Source organism: Aptenodytes forsteri, unplaced genomic scaffold, assembly GCF_000699145.1.
Source record: "Aptenodytes forsteri isolate BGI_AS27 unplaced genomic scaffold, ASM69914v1 Scaffold209, whole genome shotgun sequence".
In the NCBI taxonomy this organism is placed as follows: domain Eukaryota; kingdom Metazoa; phylum Chordata; class Aves; order Sphenisciformes; family Spheniscidae; genus Aptenodytes; species Aptenodytes forsteri.
In genome coordinates, this window is record NW_008795034.1 from 4,196,819 (window position 1) to 4,216,315 (window position 19,497).

General features: G+C 38.4%; 1 protein-coding gene across 1 annotated transcript in view; it reads left to right on the forward strand.

The window, feature by feature from the left end:
* ZZEF1 (zinc finger ZZ-type and EF-hand domain containing 1) overlaps positions 1-19,256 on the forward strand; it is a 59,046-nt gene extending 39,790 nt beyond the window's left edge. Inside the window, exons 41-54 of the mRNA XM_019471308.1 lie at positions 310-442; positions 2,133-2,329; positions 2,909-3,028; positions 4,307-4,495; positions 4,852-4,952; positions 5,492-5,627; positions 6,710-7,069; positions 8,955-9,098; positions 9,997-10,165; positions 12,049-12,147; positions 13,119-13,284; positions 14,846-14,996; positions 15,524-15,595; positions 16,090-19,256. Coding sequence (XP_019326853.1) covers positions 310-442; positions 2,133-2,329; positions 2,909-3,028; positions 4,307-4,495; positions 4,852-4,952; positions 5,492-5,627; positions 6,710-7,069; positions 8,955-9,098; positions 9,997-10,165; positions 12,049-12,147; positions 13,119-13,284; positions 14,846-14,996; positions 15,524-15,595; positions 16,090-16,164 — 2,112 coding nt within the window. The 3' untranslated portion in view covers positions 16,165-19,256. The remainder of the gene's footprint in view (positions 1-309; positions 443-2,132; positions 2,330-2,908; positions 3,029-4,306; positions 4,496-4,851; positions 4,953-5,491; positions 5,628-6,709; positions 7,070-8,954; positions 9,099-9,996; positions 10,166-12,048; positions 12,148-13,118; positions 13,285-14,845; positions 14,997-15,523; positions 15,596-16,089) is intronic.
* Positions 19,257-19,497: the final 241 nt, after the last annotated feature.

The window sequence follows — 19,497 nt, forward strand, 5'->3', positions numbered from 1 at the left end:
ATGAGAAAACCAGCTTAGTATGTTTGGGTATCAAAAAGGGCTTTTTATACAAGCGAAACAAACCAATCTCACTCTTGATAGTCATAACTGACCTATTGCCTATGTAGCATTAAGTTGTTTGTTGCAGGCATTTCTTTTATAGAAAGGAATTGCCATTTTCTAAAGATAAGCAAATACCTGGCAGCGAGCAGATTTTTCAGCTAAAAAATACAATACCAAGTATAAGCAAATGTAACCAATATAAAAGATGATTGTGTATTTACAAATAAGTATTCCAAACCATAACCAAAACTTTTGCTGCAATTTCAGGTGCTGTGTATGGGGACTCGTTCTGTGTACATGGATAATGCTAACGAGCCTCATAACGTGATCATCCTGAAGCATTTCACGGAGAAAAACAGGGCAGTTGTAGTAGACATCAAAACCCGAAAGAGAAAAACAGGTTCTGTGACATTTTTATTTTATCAAAGAATCACAGAGTATTTCCTTACAGTTTCTTATGGATACCCAAAAGCATATTTTAACTAGACCACATGATGCAGGTCTGCAGAGTTTGAATAAGTTGCCTGATTTTCTGCTCGTAGGTTAAACCAAATTGTGAAGCTTCTGCAGTAAAGATTATGGAGACTCATTTTCTTTTTAAAACTCTGACATTTATTTTTATTCAGAAAAGGATTTAGGAAACTGTTGACCATTTTATTAATTGAAAAATCTCAGAAATAGGCCTTTGATTATGCAGTTGTTTCTGGTTTGAGATTTGCTTACTGCTTGTGTCTTACCCTTTACAGACGTGTGCTTAATGTTTTAAAACAATTGCAAATTTAAAAAATGCACATGCTGCCTCTGTGTAGTTAGGTGCTGCTATATAAAGGAAAGGTACTCAGCGCCTGAACATTTTTGGGATAGTCCATTTTGTTGCTCAAAAAATACTCTGCATTTTTATGAAGTGCCTGTTTCCACTGTGGGCAAGATGTGCTACCTACTATCGAATGACGACTAAGAACAAACACAAACGTACCCATTATCAGTTAATCGCTTCTGAAATGATGTTGGGTTGGCTGTTTTTTCCTGATCCTGTAAAAAAGCATGCCATGAGGACAGGCCTAACTTCTTTAATCGTGTGCTTTATAAAATGTCAGCAGTCTATCTTCTCTGCTTTCCTACTGTCTGGAAGAACTTTTCAAAACAGTTTGGATACCCCTAAAATTTGAGACAAACATAAAAAGAGCTAGACAGCATGAAATAGTGTATACTCCAGGAAGCGTGTCTGGGTATTTTAGAATAATCCATTCTAGGGCACATCGGTAGAGTGTGTTGGCTATTACGGTGTCTAAAGGCTATTTGGCTAACCCAACAACAAAACCCACCAGAAAACAACAACAAAAATCCAGAGCTAGATGCTGCCTCCTGGGTCCCATTCGTTGTACCAGAGAGAATTTTCTTCCTGTATTTCACCTTGTTTAAAAGCTAGTCAAGCTAAACATTTAACATCTAACAAATCAATTGGATTTGTAGGAGCGAGGGCTTTCAGCTTTGGCGTACATGACCTAACATTGTGAAGTTAAAGCAACAAAGGTTGTCTTAAGATTTGGCTATTGAAGTTCTTTAAAAGACGCTTGGAAAAATCAACAGACTAAACTGCTTTTTGATATTGAAGAAAGGTTTGAATATAAAAGCTTTTTGGTTTTTTTTTTTTTACTGTTGACATTTTAAACAGTAAGAGCAGCAAGATTTATTTCATCATATCAATTGCAGGTCAGAATTTTCCCCATTTTAATTGTAAAATACAACATGCACTGCTTTGTATGATGTACTGTTTATGTGCAAATATGTGCAGACAATCAACTGTTGCCAGAAGTTACCTAGGGGTTTTTTAACTTGCACTAAAAAGTGAAATATTTTCTTGACTGTTCAATGAATCTGAGATAATTTCAGTACAACAGTATAATTTTGCCACCGCAAAGCAGATAGGTGGTTCTTCTACAGCCTCTTTAATGTGACTGTGGTTATTAGAACGTACTTCACGTATAGGTTGTGTTCATGTCTCAGCCTACTCATATCTCCTGGTAAGAAATGATTTCACAACATTTTAAGATGAACCTAGTGAATTGTGTTTTTTTTCTCTCTTGCAGTGAAAGACTATCAGTTGATTCAGAAATGTGGACAAGAAGGCAGCGATTCCCAGACCCAGCTGAGGCAGTACCTCCAGCACTTTGTTCTTATATCCACTCACCTTCTGCAAACCAGCATGGACAGTAGCTATGCTGAGGCAGTGGAAGCAACTTGGGTCTTGTCGCTCGCTCTAAAGGGCCTTTACAGAACACTTAAGGTATCTTTTGCCTGACACGTAGAATATAATAGATAAATAAAAGTTTGTACCTTGCGTGACAGGAACTTGGGTATTGACTAAGCACGTGGGGGAACTAACACAAGGTCATTTCTCTGACAGCTGGCTCCTTTTATCCCCTGTCTGTAGGGGGTTGAAAATGTTGCTAGGCTTTAAATAGCATTTGTGAGCCTGAGTTGAAAGCTGGATCGCTTTTCCTTTGTGGGGGCTGACCATTCATGCAAGCTGAAGAAATTTATAGGGATAACACTTTATGGAGTGAAGCTCACTTGCCCCTTTTCTTACTCCTGAAGTATCTGAAGAGGGGATCTGTATTTTTTTGGACTGTCAGAGCAAAACAGATACCAAATTACTACTCTGTGTGTGTCATAGATGATACTCTTAAGGTATTTGAAGTGGGGATTTGTATTTTGGGGTTTTTTAGGGAAATGAAAGAAAAACACTCCCAACATAGTTCATCTGGGCAGGAAAGTTATCTGAGGCCATGTGATAAGGCCTTGCAAGCATTATGATGCATTGTTCCCTTTTTACTTACCTGTGTGTGTCTGTCTGTGTGTGTAGATTCATGGCTTTAAGGAGATCCAAGCTGCCTTTCTTCAGTCTGGTTTACTCAAGCTTCTAGTGAAGAAATGTAGCAAAGGAACTGGCTTCAGTAAGACCTGGCTTCTCAGAGACTTGGAGGTAAGAAAAGTTACGTTTTGTAAAAAGTCAGGCTTCACACAGTGGCATGAAAGGTTATGGCACTGCACTTCCCTTTTGTGAAGAAAGTCTCAAGAGTATTTCTAATTAATCTTTATGAAAATGTTCACTTAGCTGTGTCCCTGAATCTGCCTTCCTTTGTCCATCGTAATTGTGTAGATAATAGTCTAACTTCTTTAAAGCAGGAGCTGATTTTAATTAATCTGATTGTATTTGAAAGAAATTTGCAAGATGAGGCATTAATCACCTACTCAGTTTCTTTTATGACTTTTATTTAGACCGTTCTTGAAAATTCCATTCTTCAATTTTAAAAATAATTAATCTCAAAGAAAAACATTATTTGCATTACTCACTGGCATGTACAAGGTATTGCTGCAGCGCGATATGGGGAGATCAATGTGCACGTGGGCACGTTCTTTCTGAATGTTTGTTAACTGCTGGAAGAGAAGTGTGGTTCAACTGTTAGTTATGTTTTATCATAGGCAAGAGTTGTGTTAATTCATACTTAGGACTGTCGCAACAGTAAGAGAGAGAAAGAGTAATGCCCTGGAATTCCTCTGAAAAGTTGCCTCAAGTGGTTGGTTAGAAATACTGCAGAATCAGATCTGGACTGTAGGATCTTGCTGCCTCCTGACCTACAGCCAGAGAACCAGCCCTGACTGGGAGAGGTGTTCCACCTTCCTCCCCTTTGGGCAGCATCGTGCCAAATGAATGTTCTGCTCTGAGCACTAAAATGTCTCGCCATAGCTCTGCCTGCGTTAATCCTCAGAACTGGGGCTGACACAAATTGGAGGACCAAGGAAGTGTGTAACATTATTTTCTTCCTGATACGAGTACTAGAGTTGTTGGCTGTGCTGAAGCCAATGGTATGTTTTCAAAGGAGGAGAGTGTGTAGGGGCATCGCTGGCTTTTTGGTGATAGTCACCTCTGCTCTGTTCTTTTCTAAGAATCCTCAAACCCTTGATGTACTGAAATGGTTAAATAATTATTTTCTCAATTTTTTACACTTTCAACTAATCACTTACGTTGTCTTTGTAGCAGCCTGGAAGGTGTAACTCATTTGTGAAGTGGGAAATGGTTTGGGTTTGTGTGTTGGTGGGTTTTTTGGGTTTTTTTCTTTCTTTTTTTAGGTGGTTCTTCTTTTTAGAGTAGGATGTGTTATCCACTGTCCAAGTCTTACAATGTTCTTACAAAACTGATTGCAGATACACTAATAATATCTACAGCTGTCACACTATACGCTACCTTTTTTCTGTGTAGATTTTGTCAATAATGCTGTATTCCTCAAAGAAAGAGATCAGTTCTCTGGCTGAACGTGAGGATACTGAACTGGAAGAAAGGGAACAAGATCAAGATGTGGAGCAATCCATTGTCGGTCCTGTTGATTTAGAGCAGAACAAACTTGATCCTCTGGAGGGTTTGGATGAAGCCACCAAAATATGCTTCTTGGTACTTGAACTTAATTTTACCTCCTTTGAAGTTACTGTGAATTTGCTAGTTGCATAAAATATTTGGTAGTTTATACTGCTGTTTTTCTTCTAAATTTGCAGAATATGGGTCTATGATTTCAATGTACCGTTATCTAAAGGCAATAAACTAGAACTACAGCAGTGAACACTACAAAATCATTATAAAGCTTTTTGCTAAATTACTTTTCATTTTTACTAATCCAGATATTAAGTTCATTAATTCTCCACCTATATGATAAGTGGGAAAATAATACCTAGGTCGTCCTTAAAGAAACTCATCTTTCTTTTTCCCCTGTAATGTCCTTTTTTTCCTTTTTTTTCCCCCTCCTTGCTTAGATGACACATGATGCACTTAATGCGCCTCTCCATATTCTTCGAGCCATGTATGAGTTGCAAATGAAAAGAACAGATTCTTTTTTCCTGGAAGTTCAAAAGAGGTATGTGAAAGACTGGGTCCAGCAGAAGAACAAAGTTACTAGATGTGGGTGGTAACCTAAAATCTAATAGGTGCCGAATAGAAATTGTTCCAAGGATACGATTTGGTTTTCATGTGTGAAAAAGTAAGGAAATAAACTTCTACTAAGTTGTATTTATGGAAACAAGTCACCATCTTCTGAAATACGTTGCATGTTCTTTTCAATATGATAACTCCCGTGTGAAGGTCTACTATGTCTCTATGTTATCCTAACTGAGGAAGAATGGAGAGCTTACATGTGGCTTCTAGTAATCAGAGCATCTCGTGGGGCCACTATGTTCTCACAGAGATGAGCAATTTTATAACACGTAAAACCTTTGACTTGTTAGAACAGGGAAGCTAGTTAACATAATATGGTAAAAATAGGCAGAGTTTAATGAATCTTTCTAAAACAGAAGATGGGAAGATTAATTTGCATGTAATTGCACTAATTTAGTTTGCATTACTTTCAAAACACATTTGTGGATTTTTTTTTTTTTTTTTCCTTTTGTCTCTTGTAAGGTTTGATGGAGATGTAATTACAACAGATGAGAGGATCCGAACACTGGCTCAGAAATGGCAACCCAGCAAGCGTTTGAGGTTGGAGGAGCAGAGTTCAAAAGCAGTAGATACAGATATGATCATCTTACCCTGTTTGGTACGTACATCTCCACAAAAAGTAGTAGTTGTGAAATAATTAATTTAGGCATTGAATAGCTTCAGTTTTGCTTAGTAACTTCAAACCTGAGATTTTTTTTTTTTCCCCTAACATCTGAAATAATTTGTTGTTAATATTTTACGTCAAAATGAATGAGCAGGTACAAGAAGAAGCAAGTATTTCTTCCTTGTAATTTCTTCCTTAAGGAAGTAAGAGAACTTGATTCTCAGGTCAGGAGAACAAATTGTGATTGCACACTGTAATTTCCTCTCCTTATACAAGAGAGATTGTATCTAATTACTGTAAGCTTATGCCTAAGTGTTACTGTCTTAGCATATTATTGTTATCTTACAGTAATTTCAGCAGAACAAGGAAGCAATGAATTTGTGCTGTAAAGTAGACACTACACGTGCAAGCTTGAGGTTTTGCATTCAATAGCATAGTTCCCACAGCTCTTTGATTTATTTTGGGTGCTGATTCCTGGCTGTGTGGTATCACCAGCACAGTTGTCTATCAGTTGCATAGCAAACTGGATCAAGGGGTTCCTGAAGTAGTTTCACATAATTATGAGAGGAAAAAAAAGGCCTTACAACAGCTTATACAGAGGCTGTGAAATATCCATCCCCAGAAGTTCTCCAAACTTAACTGGACAAAGCCTTGATTTTGAAGTTGGCTCAGCTTTAAGTCAGATTTGGCCCAAATGATCTCCAAAGGTCCCTCCCAACTTGCCTCATTCTGTGTCACAAATAGCATGGCACTTTGTTGCTTTACCTCTGTAGGTCAGCTTAAATTAACGCTTCTGGTTAGAATTCTAACTGCTGTTTCTGCTCGTGTGTACAGTCATGAATGCATCAGTGTATGGTGAAGTCTGTTGACATAAACAGTCTTTTTGAGGAATTCTGTCACTGTAGGTGCGTGAGAGATCACACTTTTGTGTTCTTTGATGCGTCTGATTTTCAGTATGTAAAAGACAAATTCATTTGTAAATTCAGCTTGCAGTCTGATGGACTGGTCAGATATCCAAACATAAGGAAGTAAATTGTTGAGAGCCTATTTTCAAACTTACATTTCTTTTTTTGCAGTCAAAGCCTGCGCTCTGTGATAAAGCAACAGAAGAAACCAATCCGGTCGCCCAGAAACTGATAACCAACACAGAGAGTGATCTACAGCTTAGTTATGCCAAGCAACGTCGCACTAAGAGTTCAATACTCCTGCACAAGGAGCTGGATTCTAGAAGTAAAAAGGCTGTGAGGGACTACCTGTATCGTGTAAATGAGGCAACTGCTGTTCTTTATGCCAGGCATGTGCTGGCATCATTGTTAGCTGAGTGGCCAGATGATGTGGCAATAAATGAGGAAATCCTAGATCTTAGTGGCCCAGCCCATATGACATACATACTGGACATGCTTATGCAGCTAGAGGAAAAGCAGTTATGGGAAAAAGTAAGTGGATTTCACTTATGCATGTGAACAAGCCCTGTGCCTACGTGTCACGAGACTGACTAACAAAAATACTTGCAGTTCCTGTTTTAAACTAAATTGAAACTCCAAAATTTAAATTGGTTCTGAAAAAGCAGTTGGAATCTGTCAGTGTCTTAATGTACTGATTTTGTTAACAGAAAATGGAAAACTAGCTCCGTGGAGACAGCTCTTTCAGTTATGAAAGAGCTAGATGGGAAAATAAATCTTACAGAGAAATTGGTAAAATAGGCAGTCTGTTTTGAAAGCTGCTTTTTGTTAGATCTCAGTGTGTATATTGTAATAGCTGCTACTCCATTGATGAGCTGACTGTTACCGTGGTGGAAGTCATCTTGGAATTATAATAGAATGTTGTAATGAAAATGTCAGCTCAATGCTTCACAGCAGTCAAAGCAAATCAAGTGCTGGGAATCTTCAAAGAGGGGATTAAAAAATAAAACAGAAGGCATCGGTGTGCCACCGAACCAATAATATGCTCGCATCTGGACTACAGCATGTGACCGGACTCCCTCATCTCATTAAAAAAAAAAAGAAAAAAAAAAAAAGAAGATTCAGTACAACTGGAAGAGGTCCGGAGAAGGGTGGCAGGGATTATTATGGCCATGGAATAACTTCAGTATGAGGAAGCAGCTAGTGTTCTTCATCCTGGATCTTTGCCCTGTGGGGGCATTGAGGGAGGAGGAGTAATGAAAAAGTCTGTTCCTCTTTCTCTGTGGTTTTACAACAGTAAGCAGCATACAAAAGTTAACAGCAAGTATTATTCACTGGCCCTCCCAGTAAGAAAACAAAGGAGTGTCAGATTAAGGTAATAAGTGGCAGGTCCAAGACAAACCAAAAGAACTGGTTCTTGACACAGTATGTCATTGAAATTGTTGCTACAGTGTTTATATAGGTTCAGAAAATGACAGGATGAGCTGATAGAATAAAAATCTGTCAAGGCCCATTAAATACAAAAGCGTAGCCTTTGTCTTAGGCTATTCCGCAGGTGTGTGGAGGCAAAGAATGCATTCAGGGAACTATGCTACATACTGCCTTTGTTTTTTAAACTCCTTTTCCCCAAGAAATCAGTTTTTGGCTGATTTGGAGATGAACTTTTTGGTCTGAGCTACTATTATGCTTTATAGGAGGAGTGAGAAAATTGCAGGTGAAGAGATGTAATAGGTTGCTATAATGACCTGGAAAGGGCCTCGAGTAGCAGGACTCCTGATTCAGAGCTTTTGTGCACTTTTGAAAAATAAGAAAAAGTGGAGACTAAGGTTGTTCTGAATTATCATTTAGTGTGTCCTGATGGATTAAATGGAATTTATTTGTATTTTCAAAGACACAGCTCTTGCATCTAGTGCTTTCAAACACTACAGCCACTTAACTGACAGTTAATTGTTCCTTTTTATCCATGGAGTTGTTCATTTTGAAGGCTAAAACATATGACACGTTCTGTTCAAATCAAAACCTGTAGGTATAGAAGGTAAAGGGGTCTGTTTAGTATGTTAACAAAGTCGTTTTAAAATTATCGTCCTTGTTTACAGCTTTCGTTTACTGTTAATTACTCTGTGGATTAGCCTTGATTCTAGCAGTTGTGGAGAGAGATGTAGCTAATAGCTCTCACGTTTTTATCAGGTAAAGACTGAAAGATCTGGAACAGAGGACAGAGTAAAATCTTCTGCCCTTATGGAGATGACACTTGTAGACATCATTTGTGAATTTGTCTTGTTTCTTGCTAGTAGCTCGATTCTCTCTTCTGAAATACTGTGTGGCTAGAAATGACTCTTGTGTCAGTCATCAGCATGTAAGTTTGTAAATCCTGTTTTGATAGCAAATTGTATTTACATGATGTGTTGCTCCTCCCCAGATTCTACAGAAAGTACTGCATGGGTGCAATGAGAGCATGCTGGGAACAATGGCACTGACAGCTTGCCAGTTCATGGAGGAACCCGGAATGGCAGTCCAGATGCGTGAATCTAAACATCCTTATAACAACAATACTAATTTTGAGGCAAGTTATACATGTATTGCAGTGCAGTGGATTTGCATGACTTCAAGGCTAGTTGAAAAACGTCAAGGTGGTTGGAGCAGAAGTCTCACAATGTTCACGTGTGTACCCGTGGGACTTCTGTGCCTGAAGCACCTGTGAAATAACCTATTCAGTCTTGCTTTTGAAGATGCTGATGCCAGATGACTGAGGCCTTGCCCTGTAACGAAATGTGTTCAATAAGGCACTTTAATGTAGTCCTAATTCAATCATGTGAAAAGTGCATAACTTAAATGTTTTTATTACATGTGTTTGAAGCAGATCATATACTTAAATGGTTTCAGGGCCTTAATGAGCAAATATTTCTACCCTTTCATCCAAAGGTCTGTTTCAGCTGGCCTGTTACTTCCTTGCGCTCTTAGGTGAAAGCTAGGAGTGGAGTCTTTTTTTCTTGTATTTCTCATTTTAGGCTATCTTCTCCTGACACAAACAGTTTCTGATTTTCTTTTCTTGGTATTGTTTGAAAGCATTTTCCTAATATAGTTTGGTAAGTAATTACTGCCTCTGGGCAGTCTTGGGATTTTTTTTTCCCTGCAGCTCTGACTCTTCTGATTTTTATTTTTAAAATGTGTATAAACCTTTAGGTTCTCGCAAGGAGATCAATATCAGCAACGATTACCACTTTTAAAAAAGCAAAGCATTGCTGGCAATTAATTTTTACACTCTTAACAACTAATGCAAACAATAGGCCGTGTTTTACTTTTGTTAAATTAGTTCCCGATAAAAATAACAAAGAATTTTTTTTTTCCCCATGGAGATGATGTAATATTTGTTGTATCTCCCTTGTTTGTGTGGTGAAAGTTAAGTAGCTTCTTGGTAATATGGTATGACAGTATACAAAGATTGTGTGTTTATTTCTCAGGATAAAGTTCACATTCCCGGTGCTATCTACCTCTCAATCAAATTTGACTCCCAGTGTAATACAGAAGAAGGCTGTGATGAGTTGCTCATGTCCAGCAGCAGTGATTTCCAGCAGGATCGGCACAGCTTCAGTGGATCTCCACAGAAATGGAATGATTTTGAGCTTCCAGGTGAATATGCAGTGTTTTTAAGTGCAAATGTGTAGGATATCGCTGGTATCCAGGACTCTTGAGAGAAACTACTGAAAGATGACAGTAAAATGCGGATGTTCCTGAGATGTGTGTGTGTGGGGAAAAAAAAATCCTTTTCTTGTCCCAGTCTGTTTGCTCTGACGTGCTGCTCTTGCATTTGTTTCTTAAAAGTAAGCTTATCTGTTGTTCTGGTAGTTGACCTTTTTTTTCCACGCCTCGGTCAAAGCATGCACTTAGCTACTGGAAACAAATTTTGATCTTGATTCTGTTCCAACACAGTCCTTGTTCTGCACGATATTCACTTACATTGTTTCTGCCTTGTCTTACTTTCCACAGGAAGCACATTTAAAAAAATAAAAACCAAAACAGATAGGCTTATCGCTTGTCTCTGTGCTATACTAGTGCTCAGAGCAAATAGCGTGTGCCGATGCCTCGTCTCCAGTCGTTGCCACAGAGCATAGCTGAAAAAAAGTCAGTCATTTGACTGACAACTTCAGTCTGTATTCTCTAAGCACGTTTTTGATAACACAGTAGCAAAAGGACTGCACGGTCCCATGCTTCTTATGTAAAGTTGTTTTAACCCACTGAGCGCTGCGGCATTGCAGGGAGCTTTTGACTTCACGTACTGTTGGTCGCTGTAAATAGATTTAGGAACTTTCTTAGCAAAGCAGTTTGGGTTACAAGGTGCTAGTTAGACACAAATGTGTGCTCTGTAGAAATATTCTGGATTTTTATGAACTTCTTTCTGTCCTCCTTTTCTCAAATAGTTGCAGAGGTTTGCCAAGAAACTGAACTTTGAGGCCCATTGTTTTGGAGCAGCCTCGGCTGTGAAACTTGAGTTTCACCTTGTGAAACTTCATTTCCAGCCAAGGCTCTCCGGATTAAGGCTCTTGATTTCACTCAGCAGGCTTTAGCTGAAACCAGGCATTTGAAGGCTTCTGGGCTTTTCCTTTGATGGCAGGGCTTTCTCAAGACTCCTAGGAGTAGGACAGAGCAATTGCTCCATTTTGTGATGAAAAGGGGAACAGTTTTTTGGAATTTTTTTTTTTTTTTTAGTCCTAACAAATGTTTTCAAAATTTGTCTTCCACTTGAAATTTTGAAAATTCTGCTTCCCAGTAAGAAATAGCGTGTTTGTCCCAGGGTGATAGGATTTTTCATGGAACTGAAGGAAACTCTTAAGTTTTAACCAGATCTGATACTACAGAGCACAATAGGGAAGGATATGCTTTGTTGAGCATTACAGCTAACTACCAGTGTTTATCTCTGTGAAGCTGTAGATACTACAGTGACAAGAACTTCCTGAATGTTCCACTGCCTGATGATAAAATGGCCAAATATTTTGATAGTTTTTCTACTTTTAAGTGGTTAAGTTTAACAATTTTGTTCCCTAGAGCAAAAGTGTGCAATTTAATTTTCTGACCTGAAAGAGCAGTGCAACTTTACTTCCACATTTTTCTTTTTTAACAATGGACTGTGAACTTGGCTGCTTATGTAGAGGTTCTTTTTTCATAAATCATAACTGATCCATAACACAATTGGAAAAGTGAAGTTTAATTGTGTACAGTATAGAGTTTCTTTAACTCCCTCTTGTTCTACGTAGTTGACAAAAATGTAAGAGTTATTATCCTTGCAAGTATTTTTATACAGTGGAAACCATTCTGCATTTTGCTTCAGCCTCCTGTTTATCATACTGTTTTGTGCATTTCACAATCACCAAAAAGTAAAAGATCACCTCTCTTGAATGACAGTATCTAGGATTAATTTATTTTAATGACAGGCTTTTCATTTGAATTGTGTTTGTGATAGCAAAATTGACTCAGAAGGTAGTAACGCTGGGTTTTCTTCCTTCCCTTGTACACAGGAGACACACTCTATTACCGATTTACTTCTGACATGAGTAACACGGAGTGGGGTTATAAGTTTACAGTGACAGCAGGTCATCTTGGAAGGTTTCAGACAGGTAAGCACTGCTCAGAATGGATCCGAAAAACTACTTTTGGAGGTATTTTGCTGAGTTTTGACAGACTTGTGGTCATCCTTTTTTTTTTTAACTTAGAATTTCGCTTTCTCCAATGTTTTGGAAATAACGTGATTAGTTTTGTTCAAGTTGAAACTTGACTGATGTCTGTTATTTGCTGTGTCTTTATGCTAGAAATACCAAATCTTCACGGAGGCTTGGAGATAACAATTATGTTATTTGCATTCAAAGTCTCATCATATGACAGTAATTACACACAGGATTTAGTAAACACTCCAAGGTGCCGTAATTGGAAACAGAAATAATTGTAATTGTGTTTTTAAAAAGTAATTATCCATTAAAATAGGCTGCTTCTGGATCTAATTTCTAGATATAGCATGAAAGGTTTTGTTAGTTTATTTTAGAGCTTAAATATTTTTAACAAAATTGAAGCTGGTGGATGACTTGCAATCAGCAAAACTCTACTGCATATCACATAATAGTGAGGACCTGTGTTTTGTTTGCCTTACTTGGGCAAAACTTTAATTTCGGGTAGGATTCTTTCTAATTTTTATCTAAGTTTTGTTCCAGAAAAGACTTGCCAGGTCAGGATGTAATCTAGAATTATCTCAGATTTTTGTTTGGTATCTTTCTTCTATTCTTCTTGCTTGCCAGAGCAATACTTAGTATATGGAGAAGAGAAAACTGAATATATGAACAGAATGGGTCCCTACAAAAGTAACAGCTGTGTGAATTTTTTTTTTTCCCCCCCAGGGTTTGAAATTCTAAAGCAGATGCTGTCTGAGGAAAGGGTACTTCCTCACCTATCTCAGATTTTTGTTTGGTATCTTTCTTCTATTCTTCTTGCTTGCCAGAGCAATACTTAGTATATGGAGAAGAGAAAACTGAATATATGAACAGAATGGGTCCCTACAAAAGTAACAGCTGTGTGAATTTTTTTTTTTCCCCCCCAGGGTTTGAAATTCTAAAGCAGATGCTGTCTGAGGAAAGGGTACTTCCTCACCTCCCACTGGCCAAAATCTGGGAATGGCAGGTCGGGGTAGCATGCCGTCAGACCGGTCACCAGCGTTTGAAGGCTATCCACTTGCTCTTGAAGATAGTGCAGTGCAGCGCCCAGAGGTAAGTGCACTGCTCTATGTTGTACACGAAAAGGCAAAGGGTAGAAGAAAAAGTGACTAAGCTGATATTATTTTGAAGCCAGAAAACCATGATTTGAAGTAGATATTCTTAATTTGCCTTTTGGATAAAATTCACAGTGCCTTGATAGCAGAAACTTATTGTAAGTTTTGTTGTTTTTTTTTTTTAAACATTTTCTCTTCTTTCTTGGCTTTTAAAAAAGGTCCAATGAATGCAAATGTTGTTGTAAAGAAAAAAATATCACCCCAAAACAGGACAAAAAATAGATTTCAATTAATTTTCTAGAAATTTATTCTCTTTGTATTAGTTGTACTTCAGAATTAAGGTGAAGATGGAATAATAAACTGGTGAAACGATGATCTGATTCTCTATGAAGTAAATAACTTTTAAATTATTATTTTTAGTTGTACCACTAAGCCTGTAATTGAGTTTTAGAAGGGATAGGTGTGCTAATGCTTAAGTATGTATGACATGGGTGTTTCTTATGAAAATACACGTTCAAAAAAATGTTGAGCTTTTATAGTGTTTTGCAAATGTGTATAGTCACATTAACTCAATAGAAATGCTGGAAACAAAGACAACAATGCTGGCACGCTGACACTTATCTCTGTTATGTCCTTTCAGTTCAGACCAAGCAAAATCATGAAAATAACAGCATCCTACTAGCTTACTTTGATAAAGAGAAGTCAAAAAGTATATTCACATATAGTAATAAAAATGGACAATTACATAAAACTGTTGCTTGACTCACTTTAAATTCTAGATTCAAATTCAAATGTAAATTCACCGATCTGCATCCAAGTCTGAAAAACTGATTTTGGTATTGCTTGTAATCACGGATTTATTGTTTTTTCAAGTTCCCTTAGTCTTTTTCATCAGAAAACCTCTGCTTTGTCATGTGGACAACAAATTGAATTGCTAAAAGATCAAGTCTCTGCTGTGCTTATAATATTTAATATTTTTCTTGTGTTAATCTGATGATAGATTCTGAAATTGAGTTTCCCCCTTCTCCCCTCTACTGAATGATATTTGTCATCCTATCTGTATGATAAGTGACATTTGGGTTAGCTAGCTTTAACTCAGGAGTAGGAGGGAGGCAGGGTTGGAATTGTTTGTAAAGCTATATATCAATTTTTGTCTATCTGCCCTATACAAGGGCATCACCTGGTCAGTGCTGTAGTTCGGTGTTGTGTAATTTCAAGCAGTGGAGCTAGAGCATTTAGCAAAGTGATGTATATAGTTATTGTAAAGTCCTCATTTCAGGAGGCCACTCAGTTTTAGAAAAGTCATTTAGACATTCATGGATATGAGGTTTTCTCCACTTCACTGATTCAGAATGAAATTCATTGTGCTGAAACACCTGACCGAATTCAGATTTTTAAAATACTTCTTGTGTTTCTTCCTTCATTTATACATCTGTCAAAACTGTATGTTTTTGTTCTCTTAAATTTGTTGTTTGTTTGTTCCCCCCCCCCAGAAACAGACATAAGATCATGGTTACTCACTATTTCATCACTATTTCATTTAAATTACTTTTTTTCAGGGACTGTGACCTCACATTGTTGAAGCCACTTTGGCAGCTTTTCACCCATATGGAAAATAACTTGTGTCATGACATGACCAAGCCCGGTATTCTCCTTCCTCTTCATCGTGCACTTGCAGAACTCTTCTTTGTTACAGAAAACAGAGTTACCGTAAGCAGTTCCTGTATTTGTATCCCTCCTCTCCCCAGTGCTGGGAATGATACGTAGTTCAGTGTTAAACTAAATGCAGTTTTCCTTCATCAGAGCTTTAGAAACATTAAATGCTTCAGAAACATTAACAGCTTTCTCTTGTGGAGTCTGGTAGCAAATTCTAATAGAGGGGCATACCGTTGCCTTATCCATCGTGGGACCTTAAGTAATAGTCATGACTCTTCCATGTGCGATAAAGGCAGTAGGCCCTAAAGCCACTTTTTATTCTGAGAGGAATGCTGATTTAATAATTAATTTAAAGGTATTTGTGGTTTTCCTTGAGTTGATTTTGAACATTACATATGAACAGTCTGTAATGAACTGATTTCTATGGTCGCAAACTGTGTTCTATGCAGGAGAGTCTTGTGTGTAGCTCTGATACCTTTGTTTCTTGGGGACTGCTGTAATGATCAGCATTTTAATGTCAATTAGTAGGATGATATCTTTGGTAGAAACGTTGGTGTTCATTGAATGCTTTCTGGCTGCAGGAGCTTGGATCTCTACAGGAGTATTTGCTTGCCTTAAACACTGAAGATCATCTTCATCGCTGCACAGCACAGGTAATAAGATTGCACAACCCCAGAGACGTGGTTTTGTGATACTTTTCTGGCAGACAGAGATAATAGTGATATCTGATTGCCCAGTGGAGTTTTATAAAATAGATGATATGAACGTACTTGGGCTTTACGATACCGTGACAGGCCTCTGAAATTTGTGAATGAAATATGCACAAGTGCTGTTCTCCTTTAACAGTCGGATGAGGTGCCACAAACTGCCTGTTGGGTGTAATCGGGTATATCTGTTTTACCCAATTGACCTCTCAACTGCCAAAACATGGAAATGGGGAAGGGGGCTGGCCTTTCAGCAACTGGAAATGCAGTTGCCTTGCTGAAACTGCCTGGATGCACGACAATTACTGCGCTACCAGGAGATGACCAGGTAGAAGCAGGATGGTTATTTATCTATTTCTGTTTAATTTCATACAAGGATTTCTTTACAGTTTTGGATTGAGGAGAATCTTTGACGTGACTTTGTTTTTCCTTCTCTCTTCTAGGCCCTGAAAAACATTGCTGCTATCAGCCTTGCCATTAACTATCCGAACAAATCAACAAGTTTCTGGAATGTTTAATACTGGCTCAGGCCGGAGTGCATGGGATAAAGTAGTTTGTCCATAGGACGTTGGAACGAACATCTTAACTCCGTTCAGGAAAAGTTCCTTCAGCTTCAGTGTATGAGCACTCTGCAGCCTGCCTTCCTTCCTTCCTTCCACCTTGATGTAGAATTTGTAAAAGTAAAAGCGCACTTCAATGAAAAAGCACATCTTGAAGTAACTCACGCGTCGCCTACAGTTATGTATGCACATATTGTAGCATGTTAGAGTAAACCGAACAATATTTTTTTTTTTTTTTTATTCCGAGGAAGTAAACGAAAGAAGGTAGCTGAAGTATGAGAATGGAAGGCTCCCCCGTTGGTATCGTCTGCTCCCAAGGAAACTTGATTGATGGAATGTGACAGCTTTGAAAATACTGCTGAACTCGGAGTGATGTCATCAGCAGCATGTGTCATATGTCATTGAAGTGAAATAGGCAAACCAGAATCTGGTGGGCTGATGCAGAAATGGTCCACGCTTGAATCCTGCCATGTTTGCTTTTGCTTTGAAGGCTACTACCCAAGGAAAAGAACTTTAATTCTTACTAAACTACAGGTTGTAAAACAAATTCTGGGTGATTTGCATAGCAGTTAAAGGATTCCAGTTTCAGAGCATCCTCATGCGAGAGGTTAATGTTCCTCCTGTTCTTTGATTCAATCAGCTGGATCATCTATTCTTACCTTAATTTATCTCCAGTGTGTTATTCTAAATAGTACATTATTCTAGTGCAGAGAGCAAAGGCTGGCCTCCATTCACAAAGCAGTGGTAGTACGAAGAACTGAGGAACTTACATGTTTCTCAAAGATCACATCTGTACAAGAAATTACTCATGAGGCTTCTTTCTTTTAATTATTTCGATACTAGTGGCTTAGGAGGTCCCTCTCGGCAATGTTGGGAACGCGGACTCCCAGCACTCAGGGTGGGGGTTAGTGATCGATCCAGTCTTCTCTTATAGAGCAATAACTGCATTACTCTTAGTGAACATGGAATGAATTGCAGACCTTCTATGCTGAAATAAATTGGCTTTCTTCCTGCTCAACGACGCTGGTTATTCCCTTTCCAAAGAGTTAAAAAGAACATAGAAGGATTTGGGGGTGTATTTTGTATACCGTTACACAGTATGTAGAGCTGGTCTTGTCAAGTATGAATTCAGAGAACTTCTTATGCTAATTATTTTCTTCTTCCCTTCCTCACCTCAACATTAGGATATGAAAAAAAGGCAACCAAAAGCTTCAGTAGTAACTGGATGCAGGTTGTATAAAGGCAGTGGCTCTGTCAGAAGGGAGCATGCTTATTGACCTTGCTTGTCCAAAAGGTGGGTGGTGCCTAAATAGCAGTGTGCAACGTGCACAGGAGCACCGCTTTGGGGATGACCTCTGAATTGATGGTCTTATCAGCTGGGGCTGGAATTTTAAGGGTGGTCCAATCTCCCTCTGAGAGGGAACTGTGCAGGAATACATCCCCTTTTTTTGGATGGCCTCTAGTGCTGTAGTTAAAGATGTTTTCACTTCTGTTCAGCCAGGTGAGTGCAAAGTGAATGCTTCTTCAGGGGATGAGGTTGAATCAGAATGTGATTATTCTGCCTGAAAGACTTAAAACTGAAGACCAAGAAGCACTATGCTGAAGCCATGCCTTCAGGAATGGAGCGGCCCTCTTAGCAAATGAGAATGCCAGTATTCAGGAAAAGCATACTATTTATCAAAGACTGAAAGCAGACGGAGGGATACTGCTCTGAAACCCCTCCTCGAGTATGTTGTAGTTGAAGGTTAAAGCCCTCCTTCCTTTCTGAATGAGATCACGATGGGAAGGGAATTACCAAAGTTGTGGTGTATCTCTAATGCAGGGATCACTTTGTTCCCACATCCGAGTAACGTATTTGAGTTTGCAGTCTCACTGCAGGGCTGTCTGAGAGATCCCTGAGGAACCAACCGTTTCACACTTTCTAATAGCATGAACAGATTCTGGGAACGGGGAGTTGCTCCACCAAAACGAGACATTCTTAAGTCTACTTTAGGGAGTCGTATCGATGGGACAGGTGAGCATTTTGAAATTGCTTTTCTTGAGCAGTACGACTTTCTATTCACTGCCTCAGTGTGAATCCGTGGCTAAGCAGTCAAGGATATGCAACGGGCTGATTTGCTAAGGCATGTAGCATGCTGCTGAGATCTGCCTGTTTTAGTCAAAGAAGGCTTTTTTCTTTTTTCACATCAGGGATGAAGACTGTAAATAAACCATTCATAGAACCTGTCATGGCTCTATCATATTCACATTTTTTTCTGTTGGACTGTCTTTTTGTTTTCTGTATGAAGACATGAGGCTGCAAGGATGACGCAGGAGTGGCCAGTGTTCCTTACTAGGTGTACCACTTAACTTACTCTACCAGCAGTAACTGGCCTTGTGAGTCAGTCATCTTGCCCTGAAGGGACTGTCTAGGAACAGTGTCCACTAAATATAATTTCTACCCACTAGATGGAACTGAAGGACTGTGACCTGAGTTGACACTGAATCTGTTGCTGCCTTACAACTCAATCATTCATGACAGATTTTTTAAGAGACAAGAAACACTGATTTTTTTTTTTTTTTAATTTTTTTTTTTCCCTTCTCCTTCGGATAGTTTTAAAGAAAGAGGAAGAGAATACCAATAATGAATCTTCATGATCAGTCACATTTTGAAAATCCTGCAGCAGTTCCAAGTGGATGCGGATGATACTATTGAATAGTATAAAACTGTCTGGAAAACAGGTATGCTGAAAAAAATGTGCCTAATATAAAAAAAAAAAACAAAAAAAGTTGTCCTGCCTGCCTCACTTATGATGTGTTTAAAACAAACCATATTGTTCCTAATGATACATTTGACTTGCTTTCATTAAACACTTTAAAAAGAGAGTTTTATAATTTCTTTTCTTACGGGTTTACTACTTTGCAATTTTTATCAGTTGTTTAAAATATATCAGACCTTTAGATTTATTCCAGTTCAGTTCAACATGTAAAAAGAAAGCTACAGATGTGGGTAAAATATGCAAATGAAGAGAAATATATTGTAAAAATTCTATAAAAAGAAAAAAGTACAACACAGTGTCTGGTTTTTTTGTTTGCTTTTCTCCTCTCCTCACTGGATGTTAACTGCTTGAATTTGCAGTGAGATCCAGGGTTTTTCTTACGAAGCTTCATTTTGAATGCCTGTAAGCAAGCCTGCTGCTTTTCCTCATGCGGTTAGTATATATCTGATATTGTATCAAACTATGCAGGATACATACTTCTGCAGTCGTCTCTTAAATTCCAGCCCTGCTGTTTACATTCCAGCGGCCTTAC